General features: G+C 41.5%; 1 protein-coding gene across 2 annotated transcripts; it reads left to right on the top strand.

Annotated features, from left to right (window-relative positions):
* The first annotated feature begins 1,624 nt into the window (after positions 1-1,624).
* LOC117351082 (protein B4) lies at positions 1,625-6,955 on the top strand. Of its 2 annotated transcripts, XM_033925808.1 has the most exons (6): positions 1,660-1,785; positions 2,807-2,899; positions 3,006-3,274; positions 4,894-5,068; positions 6,062-6,117; positions 6,656-6,955. In XM_033925808.1, exons 3-6 carry the CDS (start codon positions 3,068-3,070, stop codon positions 6,866-6,868), a joined length of 651 nt encoding a protein of 216 aa, XP_033781699.1. In that variant the 5' UTR covers positions 1,660-1,785; positions 2,807-2,899; positions 3,006-3,067; the 3' UTR covers positions 6,869-6,955. The 2 variants fall into 2 exon arrangements, with proteins under 2 accessions (XP_033781698.1, XP_033781699.1); XM_033925807.1 differs by lacking the exon at positions 2,807-2,899 and having other exon boundaries at positions 1,625-1,785.
* The last annotated feature ends 5,161 nt before the right edge of the window (positions 6,956-12,116 follow it).

The following is a 12,116-nucleotide window of genomic DNA, read 5'->3' on the forward strand; positions in this document are numbered from 1 at the left end:
TCATTAGGACTATCCCGAAAACCCAACTGGCCGGTGGTCCTCCAGGACAGTGTTGGGGACCACTGGATTATGCTATCTGTAGTCCCTGTGGGACCTACACAGGGCACAAGGAAGATGGGTGTGTAAAAATCAATAACAATCCAAAAATAAGTATTTGCTAAATTGTTATTCTTTGTGGCACATGTCAAAACCCCAAGCAGCATCTCTCAAGAGGACATTAAAAACCAAGACTTGATATGGATATTCAAGTTCTATCAGGGGTCTCATTCATATCATCATAATTATCCTCATATAAAAGACAAAACTGCTTCCATATAAAATAATAATATTTTTTAAAATTATTTATAAGTTTTCAAATTACATACTAAGCAATCACTTGTATAGAAAAAATCACATTACACCTTAACACAGTTTTATAACAAAAGAAAATTTTTCAGCTAACTCAACTCCTACGATTCCAAGATTACACATAGGTGAACAAAAAGAAGTATAAATCTATAAAGGAAGAAAAACGAGAGATTGAGCTGAGGTAGGAGCACCTTATAGAAAACTATTGAGCACTTAATTTTCCTTCATCCAGTCAAGACAAAGCCAAAAAAGCAGTCAGCGGTGGAGGATCAAAGAAAACATATTGAACTGATCGGTGACAGAAAATACACTTGCAAGGATGTCCCCAGCAAGATGACCCCTGATCTCAAAAGAAGAAATTCTCAATGAGGCTTTTGAGTTTCTCTTGAGAGATCAGGAAACATTTGAACTTTACATCCAAGAAACTCTTTCTGTTTGTTTTTAAATTGAGAGAGCTACAGTTAATATCATTGGAGATGGCATTGCTTTATCTCTATCTGACGTTTCCAGAATTTCCGACACATTTAATGGTGCTTGGTCAGATATTTTAGCCTGTGATTGAGTCCCATTTTTATTTGGCAGATAATACACTTGTAAAAATGGTGAAATAATAATCAGATATGTCAATGGAGGAAAAAGACCAGGGGCAACCCCCCCCCAAAAAACCAACCCACAACTCCCCATAAAAGCAGTGGAGTTGTGTGGGCTTTCTGAAGGTTCCCAGCCCACTGCTGTCCCCTACAAGCTTTTGATTTATTTAGGAAAGCAGCCTTCTAATGTACAGAAAATCGCAGCCTGGGTTTTCAAGTGTCTATAAAGGAAACAATCCTAGTTTCTCTAGAAGAGCAGAATGAAACACATGGCAGTGGGGAGAAGCTCCAGAGCCATGCAACTGCTGGCCTCTGCTCAGTTCTGCATTGAACAGCAAAAAATATAGTCGGGAAAATTCTACAAAAATAACTCTAGATCCATAAACATAGGACAAAAGCAATGCAGAATCGCAAACAAATCACATCATAAAGAGAGAAGAAAACTTATCTAATCGCCAACCGGGTTTGTCCATCAAGTGTGGGCCACTTCGTCGCTATGGCTAGTGAAGACCCCGTGCTTTCTCCCTCCAGTGGGCTCCTGAGATTTAGGACGGGCTTTTCCGTGGTCTCTTGACGGTGGCCACATGGTCCCCTGCGAAAGGTCATCAGTTAATTGCAATCAGCCCCGGCCATCTCGCTGCAAATTGATGAGGGCCAGCTGGCCTTATAAACGGTGCTGCAGCCGGCGGTAGGCCCTGTGTTTGGGCTGGTTTTAGAGGGGCTGGTTGGGGGGTTCAGTTTTATAAGACGTGAGAGTTGTTTTAAGTCGGGATGCCACCCAAAAAAGCTGCTGCTGCTCCACCACTACCACCGGAGAGTAATTCATCGGGCTCAGGAGAGCATGAAGGTGGGTCACTAAGCTTTTCTTCTTCGGTGAGATCTCTTCCCCCTCGGGACTGAAAGGGGAAAGTGAAGGAGGGAGGGAGGGAGGGACTTAGCAATAGACCAAAATAGAATGCGTTTGTAAAGGTTGATAGCCTTGAAGCTATTCTTCTCTCCCCCCCCCCCCCCCTTGAGGTGGTCTGGTGGGGATGGACGTCATTGGCTCTACTTGGACTCATTCGACTCCAAAGTGGTCCCAGCTCTAGAGGAAGGGAAGCCATCTGTCAGCAGTGCTAGGTAGATGTCAAGAAATTTTTTTCAGCCTTCCAAGAATGTATTTTCTCTATTGCTGGTCCTGATTTTAAAGGAATGGGCTTGCTGGTACTCCCCATATACTGACAGGCTAAAAAAGCTGGGGCTATTCTCCCTTGAGAAGCGGAGACTTAGAGGAGACATGATAGAAACCTTCAAGATCCTGAAGGGCATAGAAAAAGTGGACAGGGACAGATTTTTCAGATTATGGGGAAGCACAAGTACAAGGGGGCACTCGGAGAAATTAAAAGGGGACAGGTTTAGAACAAACGCTAGGAAGTACTTTTTCACCCAGAGGGTGGTGGATACATGGAACGCACTTCCAGAGGCTGTGATAGGCCAGAACAAGTTACAGGGCTTCAAAGAAGGTTTGGATAGGTTCCTGGAGAACAAGGGAATTGAGGAGTACAGATAAGGATTGAGGTGAAGTTATAGGGATAGGAGTAGAGATAGGTTATAAAAAATAGTCAAGGACCACTGCTCAGGCAATGGGCCTGATGGGCCGCCCCAGGAGCGGACTGCTGGGCGTGATGGACCTCTGGTCTGACTCAGCGGAGGCAACTTCTCATGTTCTTATGAAGTCAACTGTTTTGAATAAGGTGCCTGATGTTAGACTAATCTGTGCTATTTCTCACAGAAGGGGGAAAACCTCAATTTTTACCTCCTCTCGCTCCCATCTTGTAGAAGAAAAACCTGCTTTTTGGCCATAGTTTATCACACTTTTTTTCTTGCAGGGTGTAACTTTCTCTCAGATAAGCAGCTCAACTTCTCTGCTGTGATAACATTGAGCAAACTTCTTGACTAAGACTACAAAGGAGTAATTTCTAGTAGGTTTAGCCCCCCCCCCCCCCCCCCAATAACTTTGACAAGTTGTCTTCTATGGTAAAAGCTTACAAGACTCAGAAGAATAACTTGATTGTCTTTCTTCTTCAGATGATGAAGCTAAATCGAAGGCAATAAAGACAACTTACACTCGTCGTCCACCAACGCTAAAAATGGTTATTGAGGCACTGAAGAGGCACAATGATGAAAAAGGCGTGTCTGTCCAAGCAATCCAAGCTTACATCCTGGCTAACTATGACTCTGTTGATCCAAAGAGGTTGACTTCCATGCTGAGAACCGCCTTTGCCAAAGGCTTAGAAACTGGAGTCCTGGTTAGACCAGCCAAATCCTCTGCAGTGGGAGTAACTGGAAGGTTCAAAGTAAGAAACTTATGCAAATAAAGTTTGGCTTTAGTTCATAACTAAAACTCAAAGGCTACAAAAAAATAATCCTGGCTTAATGGCTCTGCCAATATTTCAGTAATATCTTTCTATTGACAATGTTACTGCTATACCTTTGCTTTGGACCTAGCATAACGACCAAGTTGCTGCTTCATGGACTTTGGTTGGTATGAAGCTGTGGCTAAGAAAGCAATAGAATGTTTGGAATTATCAGATGAGTGTTATAATGCCTTTGTATCACTCCATGGTGCAGCTGCACCTTGAATATGGTGTGCCATTCTGACCATGACATCTTGGCTGGAGTAGAATTAGGAAAGGTAGAGAAGGGTAACAAATAAGAACATAATAGCCTTACTAAGTCAGACCAATAGTACAATAACAGAGATGGCTAAAGCAGCTAGATCTCTTTTTCTGGGGAAGACAGCTCGGTGGAAATACAATAGTCTATTATACCAAAGAGTGGAATGGGTAGATGGGAGTCACTTACTTTTCCATAAATACTAAGAGTAGGGGGCATGCAAGGAAGCTATTAAGTGGTCGAGTTAAAAGGAGCTGGAGAAAATGTCTCAACGTAACTAAACTCTGGAATTTGTTGCCAGAGAATGTGGTGAAAGAAGTTAACTTAGCAGGCTTTAAAAAAGATTTGGATAACTTCCTAAAAGACATTCATAGGCCATTATTAAGATGGACCGGGGGAGGGGGGTGCAAGGAATCCACTGCTTATTTTTAAGACAAGAATATTTTACTGTTTGGTATCTTGCCAGGTATTTGACATGGATTCACCACTTTTTTTTTTTTTTTGGGGGGGGGGGGGAGAAGAGAGTGGGCTTGATGGGACCTTTGGCCTGGCCCAGTATGGCAACTCTTAGGCTATGATGACTATTAATTACATCAAAATATGTAGCCAGTTAAAAAAACTCCCTGCTGGATACTTAAACACAGCTTAATTGGGTAGGAAAGAATCCTTGGGGCTCACTTTCAAAAGTTCCATAGGCTACTATGAAGCAATGCTTTGAAAATGAGCCCTATGGGTTCTTTCCTTCCCCACCACTTCAAATTAAGCCATGCCTATGCTCTGGGTCATTAATGTAGCAGCCACTTGACCACTGCAGAGATCTTGCGGCCTAGTTTCCAAGATAAACCTTGGATTTGCTAAAATTTAGTCTTGGCTTCCATTCTCTAGATGACTTAAATTTTTTCTTCTCTTTTTCTGATAATCAAATGCTCTTGACAACAAGACTTTGATTTAGCTGGGCAGGTATTGCTTTTTATTTTTCTATTTCAATGTATTAATAATTTTCCTCTCCCCTTGTTTCCCTTCCGTATCTTGTATGTATATGCGTAAGTGCTTCCCTCCTTTTAGCTTAACCATGCTTTAATTTTTTTAATTTTTATATTCTATTTTATTAACGTTTAGATACTTGTATGATAAACAGTATATCAAAAATAAAGAAAACTTGAAACTTAATATTTGACTGACCCGTAGCTGGTGGCTTCAGATTGAAGCCATTTGTTGAGAGGCTTGGGGAAAGAGGGGTGGAGGGTTATCATCCATAACAACCCATTGTTGGGCAACTTATGACTTTCTTCCATTCCAGCTTGTTACAAAGAAAGCTAAAGTGGTGAAGGCAACACCTAATGTGAACCCAAGTGAGGAGCAGCCAAAGAGCAAAGCCACTGTGGGCCACACAGAACGAAAAGCTACAGATGAAGACCATAGTAAATGGGATGGAGAACTCGTGCTCAAATCATGCCATGTTGAACAACCAGCACGTAGGAAACCTTCAGTATTTTACTTCCCCACTTGATGGGGAAGCCATTTGGGATCTCTGAGGAAGAGATAATGGTTGCTGTGGATGGGCAGACTAGATGAATCATTTGGCCTTTATCTGCCATGTTTCTATAATCAAAGTTCTGAGATTACAATGGCCTATAGGAAGAGGAGGAGATAGCAGTGTTCAAATCTAAGCTAAAAGCCCACTTTTTTGAATCTGTTCAACTCTTAACTCCCACTCACTGCTGTCGGATACCTAGACCCACTGTATCATTTCCTCTACCATAATTTCCCCAACCCTAAATGTCCTGTCTAAATTAGATTGTAAGCTCTCCTGAACTTAAAATGTACATCGCTGCGTACACCTTTCAGCGCCATAGAAATAGTAGTAATAGATGTTGCAGATGGGCCACTTGGCCTTTATCTGCCATTGTTTCTATGATCTTTGTTCTGGGATTTTGGGTCATTTGACTAGCACTCATTCCTGTGATGGTCTCGGCACATTTTGTGCTAAGTTACCTAATGGTTAGACATTACTTAGGTGTGCAGGATATCAGACACTGAATCTGAAGTTCTTCCCACTGAGGCCCCTGTTCATAGTTGTTTTCATAAGGAGAGATTCCTGTATTAAGAAATAGTCATTCTATGGCAAGTTAATGACAAGTTTAGTGGATTAGTTTGATAGTCATACATGTCAAAAAGTTTCAAATGATCTATGACAGTGTTTCTCAACTTGGTCCTGGAGTCCCACCTTGCCAGTCAGATTTTCAGGATTTCCAAAATGAATATGCATATACTTGATTTGAAAACACTGCCTCCATTATATGCAAATTTCTTTCATACATATTCATTGTGCATATCCTGAAAACCTGACTGGCAAAGGGGGACTCCAGGACCAAGTTGAGAAACACTGATCTAGGATATGAATTAGACTTGGGCTAGTCAATGGCTGCCATCTTGGACACTTAACTTCAATTTTCTTTCTACAACAGGTGACAAAACGGTGAAAAAAGATCCAGCCAGCAAAAAAGCAAAACCACCTAGTCAGGCAAGTATATAATCAAAGGCTGTCCTGGTACACAGGGCCAACAGAATGGGGGGAGAAGATGCATCTGGTGCTCGTATGGACTAGACACGTTCATTTCCTCAGGCTTGAAGTGAAATAGTCCTTGACCTACTAACATCTATAACCCTGCCAGGCTTACGCAGCAATGTAATTAAACATGTATGAGATGATCCTGCTCAAGAGCTTACCCTCTAATCAAAACAGGTTGCTGAATTTTATTTAGATGTTGTATGATATAAGTGCCTAGGACCAGAAATAAGCAATGTATGGGCTACATAAGTGTGTGTGTGTGGGGGGGGGTGCAACTCCAGGATACTTGTAGCCTACAGTTCTCTTGCGAGACAAGAGGAAATGTAGAAAAAATGGCCTGCACAAACCTTACTGAGTTTGCTGTTGGTGGCATTGTTGAGGGAATGATAAAACGGATAGGGTTTCTTGTGGGCCTGGATTATACACCTAGGCTGCTGCTATCAGAATCACTTGATGATCCCTGATTCACTCTTACTCCTGTCCTTTTTAGGATATGCCCAAAGCTGCTGGAAAGAAGACAAAGGAACCTGTGAAAAAAAGCTTCAAAGAGTCTGCAGAAGCCCCTCATAAAAGGACAAAAAAGACGACAAAAGGCCAGAGAACGCAAGCTGAGAAATTGGGGACATCCGAGAAACCTGCCCCAGCGAGCACAAATGGTAGACGGAAAGTAAACATAGCAGAAGGCAAAACTACTACAAAGTGAAGAGAAAACTAATTTATGCAGTTCAGGTGAAAATACTTTTTAATGCTAACCTTTTTTCAATAAAGTGTTTTGTAAAAAAAGTTAAAATTAGTTTTTTTTTTTTTTGTTCTTTATATCCCGCCTATTAATTGTCTAAGTGATTTACATTCAGGTACTCTTGTCATTGGCCTGATGGGCTCACAATCTAACATACCTGGGGCAGTGGAGGATTGAGTGACTTGCCCGGGGTCACAAGGAGCAGCGTGGGACTTGAACCCATAACCTCAGGGTGCTGAGGCTGTAGCTGGTGTGAATGAATAGCTCTCGGCTCTTGCAATGGGAGAGGGATATGGCGGTTCAGGTGCTGTGATCTGCAACTGCTGTATAAAAATTTTCCCCAGGTCCCACTCTCTGCTGATAACTCAGAGGCACATAACAAGCATAGTGACTACTTAGCACTACCTGGTCAATTGGGGCAAAGCAAGGACCTACCCGGGCAGCAGTCCAGATAAATGACTTGTAATCCTTTTCTAACCACTAGAACAATCTTGGGATATGGGTAACTATCCCAATGATGAGGGCAAAGTAGGTATGCTCCGTTTCTCTCACCTTCCTCCTGAAGATTTGACATTGGAACAGTTTCATGGACTATCCAAATGGGACTATTTGCTCAGTTCTGCTTTTGAAAACTTGTCAAAGTATCTTCATTGGACTATCCCACGTCTATTTACCTCAAAGTATGATCGACAGGTTTAGTGGAGTAGAACGGGTAGAAGTTAATTTTTTTTTTTTAATTACAAAGATTAGGGGACACATGATAAAAAGTTACAGGGAAATACTTTCTAACTTAGAATAGTTAAGCTCTGGAACACTCTGCCAGAGAATGTGGTAAGAACAGATAGCGTAGTTGGTTTTAAGAAAGGTTTGGACAAGTTCCTGGAGGAAAACTCCATAGTCTGTTGAGACATGGGGAAAGCCACTGCTTGCCCTGTAACAGTAGCATGGAATATTGCTACTCCTTGGGTTTTGGCCAGGTACTAGTGACTTGGATTGGCCACCATGAGAACGGGCTGCTGGCCTTGATGGACCATTGGTCTGACCCAGTAAGGCTATTATGTTCTTATATCTGCCTTATACAAGGTAAAGGTGGTCTAATTATACACTAAACCAGGCTCATTGGACAAGTATCATCTGAGACCACACAATGCAGATCCTAGAACTGCAAGAGGTCTAGCATTGAATAGCTGCAGCTAATTAAGTTGGAGTGTCAGCAAGTTGTATTTAGTTCTGTGTTTGTGGGGGGAGGGGTTGTTTGTTTTTTTGGGCAGGGTGTTTAAACCTCCCAGATTAAGGGCAACAAGTTTGTCAATTCTATAAGAATTAGGTTCTGGTTGATCTAAGTTTGGGCTGTGCTTTCAATCCTAGTCACAAGCAGGGACAAGTCACAAAGTCATTCACAAGCATTGAACTGCTTCAGAAATGACAAGGATTGCATAGCTTTGGCTCAAGCTCTGTTTTAGTTGAAGTACTAGACTGGTAGGTACATAGTGGTCTTGCCTAAGTGTGTCAAAATGTTTAAATACAATGTTTGAGGGAGGAGGACTTTAGATTTGATAAACTCAGCAGTAAGTCAATGATGCATGTATTCCACACCTTACCAGTCTAGCCTTGACTAATTTTTACTCTCTGGTCTTCAAATTTAAGTTCTGGGGCTAGGGTCTACTTTTGAAGACTGCTGTCCTTGCCAACCTCTTGCTGCTTAAGTACAGGGCTCTAAGGTGTGGACACCTGACTTCACTTAACAGCTGAGATGGGTGAGGTGGGCTGGTGCAAGCCTTACTGGATCAGACCATGGTCTACCTAGCCCAGTATCCCATCTTCAGAGGCCAATCTAAATCACAAGTACCACCACTCGGGTATGGATCAGGGGCATATAGTGAGGATTTAGTGTATTGCACTCAACGTATAAAGATTAAAACAGTTTGAGTAGTTTCTTCTCACACTTCCAACCTCCAGGTCTGTTCTTTTAATACATAAGTTAATCCCTACCCAACTGGTCTCACATTTTCAGTTGTACCCTAAAGTAATGAGAGATGAAGCGGCTTGACTTTAAGTCTTACTATTGTGTGAATTTGACCATTACATTAATTCAGGGGTAGGCAATTAGTCCTCGAGAGCTGGAGCAAGGTCAGGTTTTCAGGATATCCACAATAAATATGTATGAGATAGATTTGCATCTTTGCATCTCAATGAGGCAGTACATGCAAATCCATCTCATACATATTCATTATGGATATTCTGAAAACCTGACCTGGCTCCAGCTCTCGAGGACCTGAATTGCCTACCCCTGGACTAGTTAAAATCTTTTGCCTTCTTCCTGTTCTAATAAGAGCCCAGGGCTGCTGAATTTTATATAGATAGTGTAGTTCAAGGTGTCATTCATTCAGCTACATGCTATAAGCAATGTATAGGCTATATAACGGGGCTGGGAAACTACAGGTTGCTTGAGCCTAAAGTTCTTTTGTGACCCACAAGACCAGAAGAAATATACATAAAATGGCCTGCACAAACCTTACTAAGCAGAGTTTGCTGTTCATGGAAGGATCCAACAATTAGACAAGACTTGTATGAAAGAACAAATTAGCACCAGAATGGTCTGTCTTTCAGAGTTGAACACGGTCAGTCATCACTTTGAGTTCTATTGGCAGTGAATTATTTTACAAATTTTCTTTGTACAGCCCACTATGCTTTGCACTTGACAACCATGCAGCCCTCTATGTAAAGATGACTAGCTTCTGGATTAAATCACAACCACCTTAGTGGATAGGAGTTAGCATGTATATAACCCAAGCTCTGTTATTGGCCTTGACCATGAAATTACTTGCTAAAGGACAAATTCTATATCTGGAGCTGATCAGAGCAGTGCTTAGTGAGGTCTATAAAGGACATGATATAGAATTGCACTTAGCAGTGGTAAGCAGAAAAGCCAGGCCTTGGTGCATGGATTCTAATCTAAGGCTTGGCTTTATCGACCAAGTCGTCATTCTAAGAAAGCTTGACTTGGTTTACAATAAACTTAACAAATAAAATAAGACTAAATTTCCAGAAATTAATTTTCAAAGTGTTTAGCACATAAAGTAGTTTTCAAAGATCTTCAAAAAAATTGAAGTGAGCCAGAATTCCTTAAAAGAAATGGAAGATCATTCCAAAGTTGAGAAAACTTAACAATCAGAGATTGACTAAAAATCTTGACTCCTTTAATCCCTTTTTTGGAAGGAAGAGAGAATTTAAATTGTTGGTTACCTCTTGCAAAAGAAAGTCTGTAAGAGGAGTAAAGATACCATATAGGATTTTAAAAACAACACAAACACATTCAAATTGAACTCTAAAATAAACCGGGAGCCAATGGAGACTCTGGAGCAATGGAGTCATGTGATCAAATTTACATTTCCCAAAGATCAATTTTGCAGCAGTATTTTGAATCAGTTGCAAACTATAAAGACAAGTTTTTGTGGTACTGAGGTAGATAACATTGCAGTAATTGAGGCGAGATAATATAATTGACTGAACCAATATGGAAAAATGACAATGATGAAAGAGGTGTCTGACCTTCCTCAACAAATGCAGGTTAAAAAAAACATTTCTTGACCAGAGTTAATTTGATCCTTAAAAGAGAGAGAGGAGTCAAAGAGGACTTCCAAAACCTTGGCAGAAAACTCAATCTGTAAGGAGGATCTAGAAACCAAAGCTACAGAAAGGGGAAGACAATCCAATTTTGGGCCTAACCATAATAATTTGGTTTTAGTTGTATTAAGCTTCATCTGGACCGACTGAGCCCAGGCTTGAAGTTTTGATATACAGAGATTCACTTTAGATACTCGGGCAGTAGCATCCAGATCTAGCTCTATCAATATGAAAATATCATCCGCATAAGTGAATAAAGTTTCCCAGGATGACAGCTTAAGAATATTCAGGGTGGTCATGTAATGATTACGGTACTCTACTCTAGGAGTTTCCTTTCTGAGTACCCTGCCAAACTGCTTCTCCACAAAATCAAAACACAGTTGGAAGGTACACTCACTTTCAAAACACTATCCAAGAATAATGCTGTCTCTCAAAAATAGAAAAATAACTCATGGTTTTTGGAAGACTTATCTACACCCTTGTCACCTATGGCCTGCATTACTGCACTGTGCTTGTCATGGGTCTCCCACTGAGCCATCTCTGCCCCCTTCAAACTCTTTAGAATTCTGCTGTGCACCTTGTATGCCACTAGTGTCTTTAGGCTTACTTTACCCCCGCTCCTCAAGTCACTTCACTTGCTCCCTGTCCACTTCTGCATACACTCACTCAGGGGCTCCTCAGTCTCTCCCCTCTTATCTGTCCTTCCACTCTGCCAGGGGAACTCCATTCTTTGAGGAAGTCTTTCTTGTCTGTACCCTTCTCCTCTACTACAAACTGCCGATTCCACCTATTCTGCCTTGCTGTACCATATGCCTGGATGAATAATCTAATAACTTTATTTTCTATACCGCCAACACCCAAGAGTTCTAGGCTGTTTTCAACATAAGAACATAAGAAATGGCTTTGCCGGATCAGACCCTAGGTCCATCTAGTCCGGCGACTCGCACTCGCGGAGGCCAAGCCAGGTGTTCCCTGTTGAGAAACCTTGTTTACTCGTATCTCTCAATGTGATTTGCAAGAAGATGTGCATCCAACTTGCCCTTGAATCCCAGAATGGTGGTCTCCATCACGACACTCCTCCGGGAGTGCGTTCCAAGCGTCCACCACTCGTTGTGTGAAGCAGAATTTCCTGATATTTGTCCTGGGCCTGGTGCCCCTCAGCTTCAGTCCATGACCTCTTGTCCGAGTCACATTGGACAAACAAGAGAACTGGACATTCACTGATGAGATACAAATACATAGCTCTTAATCAAGTAGTAATTTTTTAAACAAATAGGTCTTTGCTAGTTTCCTAAAAGAACAATATGATGCAGCTTGATGGATGAAACAGTATGCCAGGCTCAAAGCCCACTTTTTTGAAACACAATTTAGGTTTTAACGCTTCCAACGTATAATACATTATCTGTTTCTGATTCCCTCTGCAGCCCTTACTCTCTTGGCATCCCTTAATATCCCCCTTCATGAACAGTATATATTGACCCACCCTGTGTGTCTATTATAACTTAGATTGTAACCTCTTCTGAACAGGGACTGTCGCTTGTGTGCATCTAGGAGTACTGCAGAAATAATAAATAGGCTGTGATTC

This window comes from Geotrypetes seraphini, chromosome 17 (genome assembly GCF_902459505.1).
Source record: "Geotrypetes seraphini chromosome 17, aGeoSer1.1, whole genome shotgun sequence".
Classification (NCBI taxonomy): Eukaryota; Metazoa; Chordata; class Amphibia; order Gymnophiona; family Dermophiidae; genus Geotrypetes; species Geotrypetes seraphini.